The sequence below is a fragment of the Styela clava genome, chromosome 7 (genome assembly GCF_964204865.1).
Source record: "Styela clava chromosome 7, kaStyClav1.hap1.2, whole genome shotgun sequence".
NCBI classification, from domain to species: Eukaryota; Metazoa; Chordata; class Ascidiacea; order Stolidobranchia; family Styelidae; genus Styela; species Styela clava.
This window is the reverse complement of record NC_135256.1, coordinates 10,497,508-10,515,661: the sequence shown is the minus strand read 5'-3', so window position 1 is coordinate 10,515,661 and position 18,154 is coordinate 10,497,508. Positions and strand designations below refer to the sequence as shown.

Below are 18,154 nucleotides of genomic sequence, written 5' to 3'. Positions count from 1 at the left end.
CTATACGGAAACTTTTTAGGTACTGCTATTTATATCCATTTAAACCGCTTGGAAATTGTGTGTTCAATCGTTGTATAGTGGTTACGCGGATTGGTTTTTGTATTGCTATGTCAATCAATTGCGATTTTCAATTTTGAGGCCTGACCAGTGTTACCTGTCCCATCCTAGCCCATCAATTCTTCGAGAAGGTAAAAAATTCAATAGGTATGATTAGTTAGCTAAGAATGATAAGCCCATATAAAATCAGATGGTTTACACGCCTTTATAGAGAATTATTAAAAATGGAAATATATGATAACGACTCATGGAATACATATAACATATCTAAACCCAGACTAATCTTCAGTTCTTCGGATTACTAAATATTGTTCGACAGTCGACCACACCGACACGTTATGTGCTATGAATACCATTCTTTTGTTTGTGTTTATCCATTGACTTGAAACTTTAAAGACCTCACAAATACAATTTTTCAATTTCTTCGTTTACCAAACCAATTTTCACACACTCTCGACTCAGGTGTTACCATCTTTAATCTTCTGTATATTTGCTTACTGTCAGTGATTAGCAACATTCTCAAATATACCTGAGTGAATAGTGCACATTCATGCGTGGGATGCCAGTTTGTTGTTTGCAAGCTCAGTAACCACATACAGTACTGATTTTCACATAGATAGATATTTCTGTTACACTTGTGTATGTGTGATTCAAGTTCAACATGCTTTATCATATAAAATTATATATGCACATGGAAATTACTTTTGCACATTTGCGTCACAATACTTAGTTGAAAAAAAGTTAACACATAAAAATGCTCAGAGCAACTTGTTTATTACACATAACGATATATCACACAAATACACAACAACGTAAATCCATGAGATGTATAAGTAATCACATATGAGGCATAGTCATAGGTTTAGTAAATAACACACATGTAAAATATCCTACACACAGTTCCAAGTTATGTGATGAATTTCGACCTGGGTATAATTTATCTTCGTTATAGATATTCGCTTATGTCCTCCAAATATAATATCGTTGCATTTCTTGGTTCATTATTTCTGTCAAAGATCTGACACTTTCAAACATGTTTTCACACAAAGATAAGGAAGTTTGTTCGATCAATATTTGGTTCCATGTGTTGCAACTTCAATAACCCCTTGCACAACTCACGTAGTTGTGTTTGGCTTTGTTAAATATAATACAATTCATACCACTTTTACACCGCTTCCGTACATGGCTGCTGTCATGTGGGGTTAGAATTATATTTACCTGGTACAGCTTGTCTAGTGTTTCCATCGTGGGTAAAACGGGTGGGTGGGTTGGCCCAATGACTAAAGATGAAACTCAGAGATCATATGCATTCTCGCGCTTTATTGCACCAAAACTTATGCTGGCCAAATCGGGTTTCTGTAACTACTAGCTTCACTAAAGTGCAATATTCAATACCTTTTGTAAAGCTATTTCATTGATCCCGAAGATAAATTTGAATATTTTGAATTGAATTTGATTGTAATCGGGGTAATAATAATAACATTTTCTCATCTCAAAAATGTCAATCAACAAGTTTAATGTAATTGTAACAATTAATTACCTTGATTAATTATTAATTGTAGGCAATGATTACAGATTCTTTTGTTTTTTAATTGGGTCTAGTTTAAACCATTTTGTCTGCTTTGATTCCGAAATTCGCGTGTTGTAGGGTTGAACTGCTCAGAAAAATCTCAAACATGATCGACACAAACAAATGTCTCAAACAAATAATTTCTACACCCAACACACCGAAGTACATGTGCACAACAAGTCTTGTAAATCGTCTAAATTTGGAGTGGTTTACAAATACTTGATTATAAACGCAACTATAGAAGACCCCACTTGGATTCGCATGGATTGAAACAGTGTTGGCACAGCTTTTCGAAGTGCTTGTTTTGCATGCGTCTCTCTTCTTCGTTCGTTATTCGTGGTCAAGTATGGATCATAAATAAGTGATGCTTGTTTGTATGTCCCATCTTTGGTGAGATATGATTTTTCAAGATGGAGGGTGTGACGTAGTCGGATTATCAAATAATGTAAGTGGAGTCTAAACAACTGACATCGACATCCGCTCTTTGGGGTTTTTGGGTTTGCGATAACTTTTCTATTTTCAATTTTCATGTAGAAATCGAGCCCGACCCCTGGTGGTTTGTTGCCACATACTTTGTGGGTGGGAAGGTGTCTGTTTTCGACATAGTTTACACTATGCGGCTTGAATATTGGGTAGAATGATCATTTCGGGCGTGTAGGGAACAATTGTCCCGTTATCTGCGGGAAAACGACATTCTGCGCATGATTTGTATCGACGTTAAAGTATTTATCTATTTGACCCTTGACCCGATGTGAAACTTTTTCTTGAACAAAAGTTTTGACGACATTTAGTCCATATCTATTAGAATTGTTAAAATGAGATAGATTTGGTCAAATAGACAGTTGATCTTTCCACACGATTGGCGGTAGTTACAGTAGGCCTCGGAAAAAAAAATAATAGCGTTCTATCTATCGTCTTCTTCCATCTTGAAGTATTGCAAATGTGAAATCGATTGCTTGATTATCTGCACAAACAAGCGATTTTCAGAATAACAACAACAACATTTAGCAACACATATGTATACAATTAATGACTAAAATGTATTCCAGTATTCAAAATCTATACTTTTGTTTCTATTATAATCACCATTCAATCATATTCTACCTTGTTTTCCTAATCCATCGTATTTTAATCTACTTAAAATATTCCAAGTCACTTGTGTACGACATTTGAATCAGTGCCAGGTCAACCAAGCGACGCACGAATTACGCCGCAAGAGACACTCGTGATTGAACGAAAACATCCACGAATTCATGAGTACTTTCAGTATTCAGGTCGCTATTTTGTGGCTTTTTAAGATTATACAAATAGTGGTATTATGACGACGGTTATTCTTGCGAAAATGATGATACGATAAGAAGATATATGTACCGTAATTGTGAAGATGTCTGTTGCATTGCTATAGCTAACAATGCTGATTGTATTGACATTAATTGCTTTAATTCCTTACTTAGAATCTCGGTACATCTTGACACTTTAGTGATCGCCCATAACTTCGCTCAGAGATCATGATCATTTGTCTCTGAGTGAATGCACGTGACCTTATTTACAGCAAATTTCCTAAAAAAAGATTATATTTGCGCCCAGAAATTGCAGATTTGTGGGGTCGCATGGGATGTTTCTCAATTCACGTGGTTCCATAATTAAATTAGGTTTTCGTTCTGTTAATTTTGTAGGTAAATTCAGGTCGTATAGTGTAAAAGTAAGCAGATGGCTTTTTTACTGTGTCCCAAGTAGAGGAGAATACTTTGATATTCCTAAAAATCTATTGCAATCAAGTTTTTTGTGGCAAGTTTTTAAACCATGATTAGTCCTCAACAGTTTTACAAAATTCTTAGCCATTATATATGGCTCAAGTTGAACCGATTCTTCTTATGAATATTTCGAAAGAATAAAATGGTGTTTACCAATCGAGTAAAAACGCACACACCCTTTAGAAATAACTTCAAAAGAGATATCGAAAGAAAGTCGTGTTTGCTTGAGATTTTTTCCAAAGCCACTCGACTTCATTTAACACTCAATCCGTTTTGCGGTCGATCGAGCTTGAGTCTTTGATAAAGAAAGCTTTTCAAGTACGTATAAACAACGTCCCACGCTTGGATGGAACGATAAAAATCGTGAACCAAAATCGAGGCGAGTCTCAATTTTTGCAAATATTGGATAGATCTCATTTCCTGTTTACCTAAACCGCATTTTCGACCGATGATCATCGTCAAAACGGGGTATCCAAAAGGCTGGAATATAGTGTTTACCGTCTGCGCCCACTCGGCATCAACGCAGCTGACAATCGATAAGTATATTCGCATAAAAACGTCATCTAGCGGTTACCGTTTTTCTTATGATGTGAAAGTAGCTGGGATGTCGAGTCACGAAAAATTTTGACTTCCTCTCTGAACCCCGAGAACAATAAGTTGGCAAATTCAAGCATTTTTAGATAAACTGTTTAGAACGCCCAGTAAACTTTTACGTTTTGAGTTTCTGTCGAAAATTCGACCTGGGAAGTTTGGTACCTCCGGCTCCACAGATTTTAATAATAGCAATGTAGTCCTCAAGAGTATTAGATACTTGTTTTGAATTTATATAATTGCTTATCTTAAAATTTGTGTTCATTTTAGCTTGTGCTCCCGGTACTTTCAAGGCCGATGCAGGAAACGACGATTGCACAGTTTGTCCTGCGAATAGCGGTCCCAGTGTATCCAGTAACACAACTTCAATACCAAGCGCCGGACTTGATTTCTGCAGATGTCTACCAGGATTCTTTCGCGCTGCCGGAGAAAAGAAGACTGAACCATGTACCAGTAAGTTATCTTCGTTAATTTTACTCAATTTTTATTTGCGTTTGTGAAGGTTTTGTATTCGTTAGTTAGCTCTATGTATACATAAAGGGAAATTACTACAGTTATACACCGAATGAGAACTACAAAGCAAGTATAAGTTCTAACTCAACTGATCTACTATTGCTTTATATAGCCCAGTGCACGAAAGAGTATTTTTGGTTGTTGTTGTGAAAACATCTTTTATCATCGAATTTCCAATTTTCGAAACTTTAATATTCAAAAGTCGCTAGAAAGAGGGACAGCTAATATTTTTATCATTCCAAATTTTCTTGTTAAATATTCATGAATCATGATGTTGGTACAATTTCAACATTTAGTTGAGTTTTTGTTGATATCGAGGTTGCCATTTTCAATTTTCTGCCTTATTACTCTCATTACCGTTTTGGCCAAGACATAGGTTTAAAAGTGTATTTTACCATTTGTGGTCAAAATGTTTTTTTTTTTACTTTCGTAAATCTTCCAAGTCAGACCGAAGAAAAAAAAATTCACATCAGTTCACAACTCATTATGTTAACCATTCGTTATTTTATCAACATTTAAATTAAAGTATTCACCGTGACTATTGAACTTTTTAATCAAAATACGATATTTTCGAGTATGCGCCACAGATGAAACGCGCTTAAACTGTCCGCTCCATAATTGGCCATGCCTAATTGTGTGAAATTATTACAAATTTCCTGAACTGATTTGCAAATCGACACGGTGTGTGAATATTAAATGAAAATATCGTTTATTGGAATATTATTTTATTTGTATTTATTTGTCATTATTTTTCCTTCATCTAGTAAGAGCCATGCAAAGGCCGCCAATCGAATAGGCGATTTCGTATGTAAATAGTATAATAACCCTTTTTCTGTGATATTGCGACAATCCTCAATAGGAGTGCTATATTTAGTTTAATAATCTTTGACGACAGCTTCATCCAACGATACACTGTTTGGCGTTGGAAATATTTTCCTTTGATTATATGAAAAACTTTATCTTTATTCAACCCCAAACAAGCATTGATTAGGAATGTTTTACAGTATGCCATACATGGACGGGATGATGTGGTCGGACGACATCCGTCCTTTTGAATAGGAATAAAGGCATTTTATTATCATTCATAGCAATTTTTCGTATCTTGAAACGCTTTTTAGACCCTTATTAAATCCCGGACACGCTAGCTGTTACGGTCTAACTTGGCAGAAATTTCAGACCTCCCTCTTGAAAATTCTTGCCTACGCTCGTGTGTAACCTCAATGATTTTTCCACAAATTACACGAAACCAATAGTCCAATACGCAAGGTATCTTTATATATTTGCAGTTTTGAATTGAGTTGTTATTTGAATTAAAAATAAAAAGTCGATTCAAAATCATGTCAGTGGGTAATCGTGCAACTCCAAGATTATAATGTAAAGACTTCATAATGTCAACCAGGTTTTTTGTGCTATGTATTAAACCGTGTCAAAATGTTCGAGTACAGGTTACCACAGTGGTTCCAAGCCCTTTTCCTTATATTTCTCCCTATTTGTCTCTTTTGGAACTATGTGTCTCTCCCTCATTATGCATAAATAGTCATTTATTCAGTGGTTAAGGCATCCCTAACTAGGATTATGTCCAAGTCTCACTCCGCTTTTGTACAGTATAATTCGTGTACATAAATAAGTAAGAATAAAGAAATACTAGTAGTAGTAATACTACAGCAAATACAGGAAAAATTTTGCCACAAAAATCCCGGGTAGTCCCACCCTGGGTAGGAATTCCTCCGGGGTTTGAAAACATGGGGTTATTACTAGAATATGCTGTCGTAAATAGTTCCTCCTGAGTTCAATTACGTCATTGAATTTTCTGACAGCATTAAAGTTAATATCATTGCTGTTAAATTTTGAATACTGTGTTCTGCTTTAGCTGTGAATCTAATTATATTTTAGAAAAAACTTCTTTGGTGATTGATCTCGTATTGATCAAGCTTGATTATTGTTAAATCTTACTTACGAAACTCGAGTTATCGGTCTCCCTCGTTTGTATGTAAAAAAATTATTTTGTCTGTTGTTGTGGTGTTTTACGAGTGAAAATTGCTGGTGATACGCCATCATTCAATACCTATCGTTTCGGTTATAAAAAGTTCAAAGCCAATAAAAGGGAGTTTTCGGCTTTGATCATAAAAATGCCAATGGCATGGTAAACTAAGTGTGTGAGATTGCGCCACACTCTTTGTGTCAATCTTTACGTAGAAATATATATGGATGTTTTCGACGGAAAGAAGTGCGAGCACGATATGTATCGACGAATCAACGCTAAAACTCTTAGCTCCGTAATCTCGCGATTTCCTTTGGGAACTTTCAATGAGTTGAAGAGCTTTTTGTATTTTGGAACTTATGTAAAATGACATCTATCTTGTAGAATGTAGAAAATGTAGATTGAAACTCTTAAAATTTATAAGAATTCAGTTTACGCTCAAAATTCCTTTTTTTTTTAAACATTGAATTGACTACGATTTTTCTGGAATTAGATTCATTCAGATAAGCCGAAATCTAACTAAATGTAAGGCCAGACTTCTAGAAAATTCCTATTAATATGATCAAGAAACGGCAGTTTGTCCCACCTAAATAACTCCAAATAAATTCACTAAACAGACTGGATAGTGAAATTATCACAATCTGTTACAAGTTCTCGCTAAAACCACCACGAGAAGCGATGTAGGTTTTAAAATTTTGAATTCAGTTGCGAACGATCAGGAATTTTTACGATCATCTCAAATTAAAATTTCAAGTTATATTTGTTGACTCGACCTGGACGATTTTTATCTTGTCGTAAATCATTCGCGGCAGCATGTGTACCCATAAAACTTGACATTTAGAAACCCCTTTGATCCAATATTGCACAATGTCAAGCCTAATTTTCTTAGCCTATTGGTTAGGCCGTGAGCCCCAGAAATCGTCATCAAAAATTTTACATTCATCGATTCATGGTCCGAGATGCGCTCATTCACTGTAAATCCACGCTTTCCAAGTCAAACTGAACTTTAACAGATCACTTCGGACTTCGGAATATTGCGCCTAATACGTTTTCGTGGCGTTCATCAGAAATAGATTTGGGACTTTCTATTGTTACGATTTGAATATTGATAACAATTTATTTACTGTGTGTATACGTTGCCTTACGTAAGTCTAAATTGATGATAGATGTTGAAAATAGCATCCAGTGAAAGAGTTAACCTTTTGTGGTTTTACATCAGAGGAACAATTTGAATTTGTATATCTGTTACAAAATGTAAATTGACGCAATATCTATTTGTATGTGTGCCACGTCGGAGGTAACTAAAAATACTAGGAAGCTATGAATTCTTTCTGGTAGATATGTTTTTGAAAGCGCTTCTTTAAAATATGCTGCTAATCACTGATCATAGGGATGAAATGTGAATGGTCGTTACTGGGCAGCTGGCATTCAGATGTGACTCCAGCAAACTCTCGCTTGATTTATGTTGGGAATATTTTTCGTTCTACTAATGTCAAATATCACTAACAGTTGGAAATCTTGACAATCATGTTACTTTTATGTTCAGTGTCAGAACGGGTCGGTTTTTGATCACTTGACATCTTACCTATTTATCTTTAGTTATAATATCTTTAAATTTCAATAGTCGCGATTCCCGGTTCGAGACCTTGGTAAAATGGCGGAACTAAAGCTATAACCTGTGCAACGTTCCCTATTTTGTCATTGTCTAGGAATGTGGATTCGCAGGTAAACTATGTTTAGATATTCAGCACGACTTTCGTTATCTGTGGAAACTGTGACATCTTCGGTTATCTGATTTCGGTTCGTCAGTTAGAATTTTTTGCTTAGTCATTAACGAATTAATTTTAAAACCATAATCGATTTTTCGAATTTTTTTTTGTGGGCTATTAAAACCCGGGAATGTTTTATAATTATGTCGGGTCTTTTATGCAAATAACTCAATTCATTAATTTATAGCAAAATTATTATTATAAGGCCAAATTGTGTTTTGCCAAGTATAAGCGTGTGCTTTGATGTTTCGCTGCATCTTCATTCTATATTTCCCCATGTTCTCCAGTGGATTCAGTTTTATTGTTCACGGAACTCAATCAAGCGTGGATAGCCAGAAAAATGCCGGTTAAAATATTTTGTCATTGCATACATAAATTTGCGTTATCTTGCTTTAGTTACTCATAGTGTACAATAGGGATTCATTTTTACATTATCTTTTATAAAATCTAGTATTCTGTTATAGCCTCTTATCTTTGGTCTGCGATGCCAGATTTTTTCCTTATTCGTCTGATCCATTGAGTATTTCCCTTTTCCAACGGCTTAAAATTTCTCGAATTTCACGGCATTTAACAAAACCACATAACAATTGACCTCTATAAACCGATATAAAACACGATTGCCTCTTATCGCTTTTGTATCTGAACAAGAGCCGGCATTGGAATGCTGGATTTATCTCATCCCATTTACGCCGGGTCAGAAGTTAACTCGTGACGTACCAGATCGTATTTGTATGTTAAGGTGAAAATATCTGTTGCCACATTTTTCTGTAAGGTCAACTTGTTGAACCCGTAGAAACCTCATAGTATTTGAACTCTTTCGCCATAAAATTCATGGAATATACATTCAGATGTATTTTCAGCCATTTTTGCACTTCATCAAGATCTCAGGCATTCGGATCGTCTTGCAATAATATTTGATTCTATTATAGTGACAATTGTTTGAGCTGGCATTCCGATCCTCTCGTTGCTTCTCTCTGATTCTTACTTTTTCATCTGAAAAATACTTGCTCAAAGCAAGGTCACGCGTAAAGTTAATATGGGCGAAGTTGCAGTCGGTCATTAACAAGTCGATAGTTAGTGTTTCTTCATGTGCGTCTATGACTAGCGCGAATAAACTTTCATAAAAATAAGAAAATAACTAGGAAATGACCAGGCCTTCCATAATTTCTGTTCGAAAGATAGGCTGTTGGCAACGAGTTAACTTTTAGTTTAGTAGGTCGAGTGTGTTTATCCGTATGTTACACGATGAATGCGCTAAATCTGTCATTCGTACCATTTATTAAATATTTCCAATGTTGTTTTAAAATCACAAATGGATTTGTTCCGACCGATACAATAACCGTCTACCGATTTGTACATTTCGTCATCTACTGAACTTATCGGATACCCAGTGTTCATATATGGATCGTTTTTTTTTTTTTTTAATTGTAGGAACGCTTTATTGACAATGCCTGTGCTCGCATATTCTCGCTGGTTTTGTACTGATTCTAAATATTGCATTTTGATCGATATTTTGTTTTAACATAAGTTACGATCGAAAAAGATTTTGATTTTACCGCTATCCCCATTGAGCCCTTCCGTGACCCCCAGTTTAAATAGCCCTAGTATAAAACACAGTTAATATTTGAAGATTTAAGGTCAAAAAGTAAACTTGAACATTCGAAAAATTGTTTGCGTACCTACTTGTATCCCACTCACTCATTAATGGAACATAATATCAAATAAATTTTTATGTAACTCGTTTAATCGAGTGGATTTGGTTTATCACGCTCGAAAGCACACAGGCAAAACCGTAATGCTATATTGAGAATTGTAGTTTTTTACTATGTGTTACTGAAAAATGTTTGTAATTTTACAAGTTTTGAGATGTAATCTAAATGATATCTTACCCACGCTTTGTATATGATATGAAATGTCAGTTTATTGCTTCTAATGACTCACGTGAAAAATCTATCTAATCTAAATGTCGAAGTGTCAACTTATCATTAACTTCTTTATCTGAGGAATCTTAAAACTATCTTTTTATCTTGAAGAAAAATATTAATGTCTGGTAAAGATAGCAGTTTTACCTGTTTTGTCAAAGTTTCGTAGACATTTTAAAGTAGGTCCACTTTAATAAGGGCGCTCCAGAAGTGTGTCTCCCATATGGAGGTAATTAATTTTGTTCGCCTATACATCAAGTTGTGTAAAAGAACTGAAGCCTATGCGCTGGGGGTATATTCACCTAGCTAACACAGACAGTCCCCGGACTCGTAATAGGACCAAAATAAGGAAAATCGGAATGAAAAAATAACCTAACTCTAACCTGTTACACACACTACGGGAGTACCTTAAAAGGAATACACTGCAATTGTTGAATACAATAAATGTGATACACTTAGTTTAAAAACTCTCCATCTCAATTTGTGATTTATAATGAATGAAGATTAGTGAATAACAATTCGAATATAGAGATAACTTTTTTGTAGATTTTTCCACACCTCAGCTATGAGAATGCCTTTGTAATCCGTCACATAGAAGCAGGTATCCTTTTTTCTGTTTGTTTGAATAGGTATTTCCTTTAATAGTCCGGGAGTCGTTCAAACAGCATTTCACTCCATTCCAGTATCACAGACAACTCAGTATTTTAGTAAGAGTGAAAATGAAAAAAATTATACATTGAATTTTACGACTGTCTTTCAAGTGCATTTCAAATATTTTCATTTTGTTTAGAATTCTTTTTTGTTTTATTTTATTAGTAAAACACGCATATGTTTGATTATGCTAAAAATATTTTTGAACGCAATTTCGCGTGAAAAAAACTGACAATCAATTTGAACGCTTGTCGAAATCTCCTGGCGACGAATTTTATTTGTTTATCGTACCAGATTTGAAAATGTCGTTTTCGTCGATAAAGTACAACATTCCTGCACGAATTGTTCAGTATAGTGTATACACAGTAACAAATTTAAGAGGATTAATTTCTTCAAAAAAACAACGCTTATTTTTGAATGTACAAACTAGAGCTGTATGCTGCATTTTTGTGACTGAAAAATTTCGCTAAGAATAAGTCGTTAGACAAGTACTCCTAAAATTAATAATTTATCTGATTCAGCATTTGTGTGATTATTATTTTACGCCACAATAAACATCGCCAATAGAAGCACTGGTTTCAAAAGTATAAACATATATTTTATTCTCAGCGGTATAGTTTTTTTTTCATAGTTTCGGTATCTCTTTGCAATTCAGTAGTCGACGGTATCTTTGCTCACAGATCACCTCCTTGCAAATGGCCTTGCTTTAAGCAAATTTTTCATAGAAAAAAAAATATTAATCGCTATTCGAGAGTCGAGACATCTCACCCGGACAGAATTCCCGTTTTATTTTCCATTTTATGAGATATTTTACACATTTCCACCATTCATTTAACAAAGCCGCTGATACATATGGAACTACCATATTGAGAAAGACAGGAATATTTCTGGTTTGGTATTATCTTGGTTTTGGTTTTTTGAAGCTATTCCGTCTTCCGGAGTTCCGGTTCTGACAACAATTACCATCAGAATAGTTACAGAATAGAGTTATAATTATATTATGACGCAATAATTCCTAAACCAAAATCTTTGTATTTGCTTGTTTCTAATCAGTTCTCAATTCCTCTCTGTCACTCACAAAACTGACGATAATGCAAATTTTCCCACGAAATCCTGTGACGTCACTGTCAGAATCAAATTGAGTGACGTATCGGCATTAAGCACAATGATAAAATGAGGTTTTTATATGCTTCCGACAAAACAAAATTCCGATAAACCGAGATTAAAAATTAATGATGTACAGACTATAATCTATAACATTTTACGATGACAGGACGCATAAAATGTACCTACAAATCGACAATACATGTTTTTTAACCTAATCGTTCTCTAAATACATTTTTAATGAGAATTCACGTCAATCACATGAATTAACATGTTCCTCTTCGACTGAATGTGATTGATAAATAAGTTCGTTTTACGCTTTCAACAATATATTAGCCCCAATATCTGTAATATGCAAGTCGATCTTCTGAAAATTTTCGATTATTAATGCGTTTTCAACACAATAGGTACCATACCTATACATCTTAGCATACCATTTTCCATTTTAACTTAAGTTTCTCAAACCAGTATTACTATAATTGACGTAGCGAACAGGTTTTTCAACGTTTCGGCTGGATATTCCATTTCCATAACCTGCTTATTGACTATATTTACCGACGCAGTGATACATTTTTTGTTTTTAACAGTTTTCTGAACATCGTGTTTAATATCAACTTATCAACGAGAACCATAAATATTGATTCTTTTCTACCATTAACTGTATTTTAATTCTTCCTTTTATTTCAGAACCTCCTACAAAACCAAGAGCAGTAACGGTATCAAAAATGAATGCAACGTTTGTGTTACTACGATGGACTCGACCAGAAAGTACCGGAGGAAGGAACGACATCACATACAGGTTTGCTTTCACCGTTTCCCCCAGATACCTATAAGAAATCTCTCTCTTCAAAATCTCCATTTTTTAGAGTTTCATGTGAAAAATGTGGCAACGATGATTACTCTTCATGCGTTCCTTGTTCAACTGATGTTCAAGTTCTAAATCCAAAGTCAAGTGTAAGCGGAGGTTCAACATCAATAAAGGGATTGGAACCATTTACGAGATACATTGTTAAAGTAAGAATTTAGCTTTTTAATATGGAGTTTTTCCAAAGAGAGACTTGGTCGTTTTCGTTCAGCGTCTCAAAAATACCTTGTCCCACTGGTTACACATTTGTCCGACTGTTCTTAGTTAGGGTAAAAATTTATTGCGGGCAAATGGTTAAAGTCAGTACATGAAACGTTGTGGGTTAGGATAGATATGTTACAGAAAACATGAGAATACTCATACTATGAAGTGGGATTCGTACATTTAGGACAAGTGTGTTACAAGCAGCAGGAGGACATATATTTCATTCTCAATATACGACCACCAGTACTCTGCCATAATCACAATCTAATCAGATCTCTCAAAAACCAAGATGGTTGGAATTCAAATTTTAGTACTTTAGTATAAAAACAAGAAACCACAAACTTCAGTTCAGCATCAGTTTATACTCACCTTACAAAACTATAAACTATAAACTCTGAAAACCTCTTAAATAATAAAGCGGTTTTAAACGAGACGACCTGACAATTGCAACATTTTCGTATTTTTATTTGACTGTTGAGGTTTTCATGTTTTTACGATGGAAATATTTTACAACGAAAGTATCCCTATGAGTATTTTGAATTTGTTCAAGGATTGTTTATAGATCAGAATCTCATTTCAAAGACTTATTAGTAATTATTGAATTATACCTTGTAGCGAACTGTATAAATAAAGTATATGCTGTTGTATCTCTCCAAGCAGTTTTATTAATTTCGAATAACAATTCATACATATGTACAATATTCGTTTGTAAAACGCATTTTATTATTCTCATGAAAATATCCAAAATTCCCTTTTTTCTAATTTGAATCCAAACCCCAAAACAAACTTACTAACATACGACGTTTTATACACATTTCGCTCTGAACAAGAATCTGAAAAAGAATTCACTGGAGAATCTTTGCGGTTCAGCATTGCCTACTCAATTATGCACTCTGGGTGAGGTGAAGGGCAAGCCCCACTCGGACCCGGGTTTTTCACCCACTTCTGCACACACAGCAAACAATGAATTTACAGTGAATTTGCCCTCGTTTTTCGAAGTGTCCATTTTCGTCTGTGAACTGTGCTATGCTTCCAATCGAAACAAGCGGTTTCGACTGATATGTTATGACCTTTATTTCACCTAGATCGTAATATTATTGTATTTTGATTTTCAAGTTCAAAACGATCACGACAATTAGATAATATAAACTTAAATTTTTAATCCTAAGTCAGTTTTTTTTCAGATTTGGAATCGCAGAAATATTTCACAAGCGCAGTTCGTTTTTTGACAAGTTTATACTTAAATTTAAAGTGGATTAAATTTATTTGTAATCGTATGTTTGGGTTGCAAGCATTAATGATTTCATGATTCACGTTTATAAGATATATACATGGTTTTTAATTTTGGTTTCATGAGATGTAATTTTGCTCTCAACCATTCTCTATGTGCAAGTAGTGACATAAAAGTTAATGGTTCGGTAGAGACTGTTACAACCAGTGCAGGGCATTTTCGAATACCTCATGATTTCAGAATCGAATCGATTTTTTTTTGAATATACCGGTATCGGGATATACCGGTATGTAATTGTATGTGACTTGACTTGTATTGTATACTGAAAACACAGAATTCATCACCCAGACAGGTAGCTAGCGCAATAAAAAACATGTTTCATCAATAACTCACTACAGGAAGAAAATAGTCATCTATCAGAATTCAACAAAAAAATGACAGATATACCTCGATCTTTGCCGAACAATAAAAATCAATATGACGCCGATTCAGAATTTATCTTCGTATGAATCGATTCGATAATATACTATTCGATTCGAAGTGCCCGCTTCTAGTTACATCGAATCTCAAATAAATTCTGGAACCGACTTGAATAATGATTTCATCAGGTGATTAACGGAATCGCTAAAAGTGGGCATTCTGTCAGAGTCTACAAATAGAAAATTCAACGGGAATCCTAAAACTGATAAAACCATGGGTCCGTTTGGGGATGTGTACCTTGTTTAACTTGGCATAGTACGAGGTTTCATAACGATTATTTCATAACAATTTTACCGCTTTGATTTGATTCGAAATCGGGCCGTTTTGGCAAATGGATTTGACATATTTCGATATTTTCCACTTTTGAAATCATGGCAAATATACCGTTATGTTTTTGCATTATTTCCGTTTTATTTCTTCAGAAACAGATTTTATTTTGGTGTCTATTACAATATTCATATGACGAAAATTGGTAACCTTGCTTCCGCTTTCCGAGGCAAAATTTGAATATTATTTTTTATCGGCGAAAATTTTTTAAATACGCATGTAAAATGTCACGTAGACGTCAGATTTTGGTTTTTCTCAAATGTGATGCAGAGTTTCCAAAACACAGGACTACAGCATTTGGTATTTGTATAAACATGACTAAAAATGAACTCCTGTGACATTTGCATTTTACTTGTTTTCGAGGTGAGATTAAAATCTAGAATGTTTTTTATAAATCTAATTCCAAATGGGATTTTTAGATCATTATTATGATCAGGAATAATTAATATCCGCAAATTATAAATGAGCATTAATTTTATCATTATAGGAAAATTAGCTATACAGTACTTTAGTAGAGATCCGATATTTACATATACGATTAGTATTAATTTCATTGAATTTTGAAGTCTTTATGCAATGCGTATATCTTCAAATTTCCGATGTTAAATTTCGTTGCGTTTTTGATTTTCGAACCAATTTGTTTGAATTGACTCAATTTTAATTTGTAAAACCGGAAAGTTGCATCTTTGACTGAGTAGGGCAGTATATTGCTTGGTTGTGATTGCCTGACCAATTGACCCCTGACCCCTGGTCATTGACAAAAATGACAATACGTTACAATTTTAGATAGTACGGTGTTTTCCAATGGTGAAACATGCCATGAGTGATTAAAACATAATTTTGGTGTATTGAGTTCGGTGAACAACTGATATTATATTTCCATATCGATAAAGTATTAGATCATTTATAAACTATTCATATGCTCTATTATGGTTTTAAGTTTTAAAAACATTTAACCGCGGACAGAATTATTAAATATGCGTATATTTTCCCACGCGCAAAAAAAGGAAATAAAAAAACGCGTGAAAGGTTGATCTTATCTAATCATTATTTCCAAGAAAAGTTTACTGACTTTTATGCTTTCAAATTATCATTGATTAGATTATAAACTCGACTTAAAAGCAAGATTCTTCCTCTTCATATTTACCGGTATATGTAATTTATAGATTTCTACCAAAAGGCCTTTCTGCAATTTATCAACATCCGAACATAAAACGGTGATAAGCTTGTCATTTTTATCATAAAAAAGATCATGCTTCCGTTTCTTGTCAGCTTACAACGCCCAGAGGCGATCGAGATGACGCAGAAGCCAAAAAATCGGACAATATACTTTGTTTTCGGGCCATCTAAGGTCACGTGAACCCGAGTTTTAGGTCCCATAATATTTACACAACCGAATGATGGCCCATTTTATTTTATATAAGTGTTTAGTGTTTCATATTATATAAGCATTCACTATGGATTGACATAAATAGTGGGGGCAGTGGCATGTTTGTTACCATGTCACATAATTCGTATTTCCATGTTTAATATATTGATTCCAAATCCCACGCCGACCATTTCTTGAAAGGTATAGGTAGATATAAATCAATTTGGTAGGATTTTGACTGTGCCACTAAAATGTTGTGTCTTACTTGTCTCGCACTCGTTCCAATTTTGTGAATCTCACTTAAATGAATACTCCAAACCTTCTGCTAAAGTATTATATCTTTTCTAACCCAGACTGTAGCATGAATTCAACTTCATATACCTACTTCAAACATTTGTCTCACAACACATATGCACCCTGACTAACAGTGGGAATAATGGGGGATAAGTGAAGCAAAATGTGCTAAAAACGGGATAGGTGGGAAACGACATTTTAAAGACCCTTGAAATATGGATTTCGGCGCGGTAAATAAGCGCAATAGCAATGCATTCCTCCAATTTACACAGCGGTACGGTGTGTTCATAACATTCGTATAAAAGTGTCTGTTCTTTTCATCAAGATTCTACAACAGCCAAATGTCGTAAAAAACTTAATACGTAACAAACTACGATTGATTAAGTGGCGTTCGTCACCTTTAAAATTAAAGAGTTGAAAACCTCTTTTGCTGATTTCAAACTGAAGTTCAAATTCGAGCTGTTTCCAGCTAGCCTTAACTAGAATCTCAATCGGATGATTTTCTTTTATTTTGGCTCCAAATGTGAAATAAACTAATCAATCAAAGGGTTTATAGCCATCTTTCATGGTACTACTACTTTTTTATGAGGATGAAAACTTGAAAGAATTTAACTAAAGAAATCCAGATTCCCAATTCCAAACCTAAATGTTCCGCTTGACTAACGTTTTGTACTTGTTGACAACGAATTCAAATTACTACGATGCCACATAATTTATGTTGATCTTGATGAAAACTCCTGATAATTTCATTAATGCTAGATTAATAAGGACCTCCCAACTTGTTCTCCTGTCATTTTGTCAGGAAAGACTGATTGTGGTGTTAAAATAATAAATAAATAAATTCTAAAGTTGATGTTTTGATGTATGTTATCGCCTATTTGGAAGCAAATACTTAATTTAATAGGTTTTTTATTCCTGTCATTTATGCATAATTACAAAATGATTAAAGCGGATACACATAAAAAATTACACGCTCCATTAAAAGTAAAATGCGGTTCTGTACTAATGGGATCTTGCACTTTAAAGAGTATTCGTCCTAGTGATGACAATGATTACAAATGAAATGACCCAATTTTTGAGTGCATGCTCTTGCTCCACCTAAAATTTTCAAAATTTCACGGAATTCAATTTGAATGCAACACAGAAGAAATTTTGGAAAATTTAGTAACTTTTATACCACTGCGAAGTTCAAAATAAATTATTTTGTCTTATTCTTTTTGTTCAGTATTATGGAAGCACATCACCACAATGTGGCACAAGAGGTACGGGCGCTAATCAAAACCAGTGTGTACCAAAAGTATTGTATTGGTAAAAACTAACATTTCGACAAGTTTTTCTGATTCATACAATCATTTTTACATTAAATAATAATACCAGTTTAAAATATAATATAATTTCTAAACCATCCGTTTGTGACCAAAATTTTCAATTTGAAAAAATCTTCTACAGATATAACATGTATTTTGTATTGT

General features: G+C 34.2%; 1 protein-coding gene across 2 annotated transcripts in view; it reads left to right on the top strand.

The window, feature by feature from the left end:
- Positions 1-18,154, top strand: part of LOC120328173 (ephrin type-B receptor 3-like) — a 71,632-nt gene that overhangs the window by 34,486 nt on the left and 18,992 nt on the right. For both annotated transcript variants that reach the window (XM_039394595.2, XM_039394594.2), the window contains exons 7-9: positions 4,243-4,425; positions 12,600-12,711; positions 12,779-12,926. In XM_039394595.2, the coding sequence (XP_039250529.2) occupies positions 4,243-4,425; positions 12,600-12,711; positions 12,779-12,926 (443 nt within the window). The remainder of the gene's footprint in view (positions 1-4,242; positions 4,426-12,599; positions 12,712-12,778; positions 12,927-18,154) is intronic.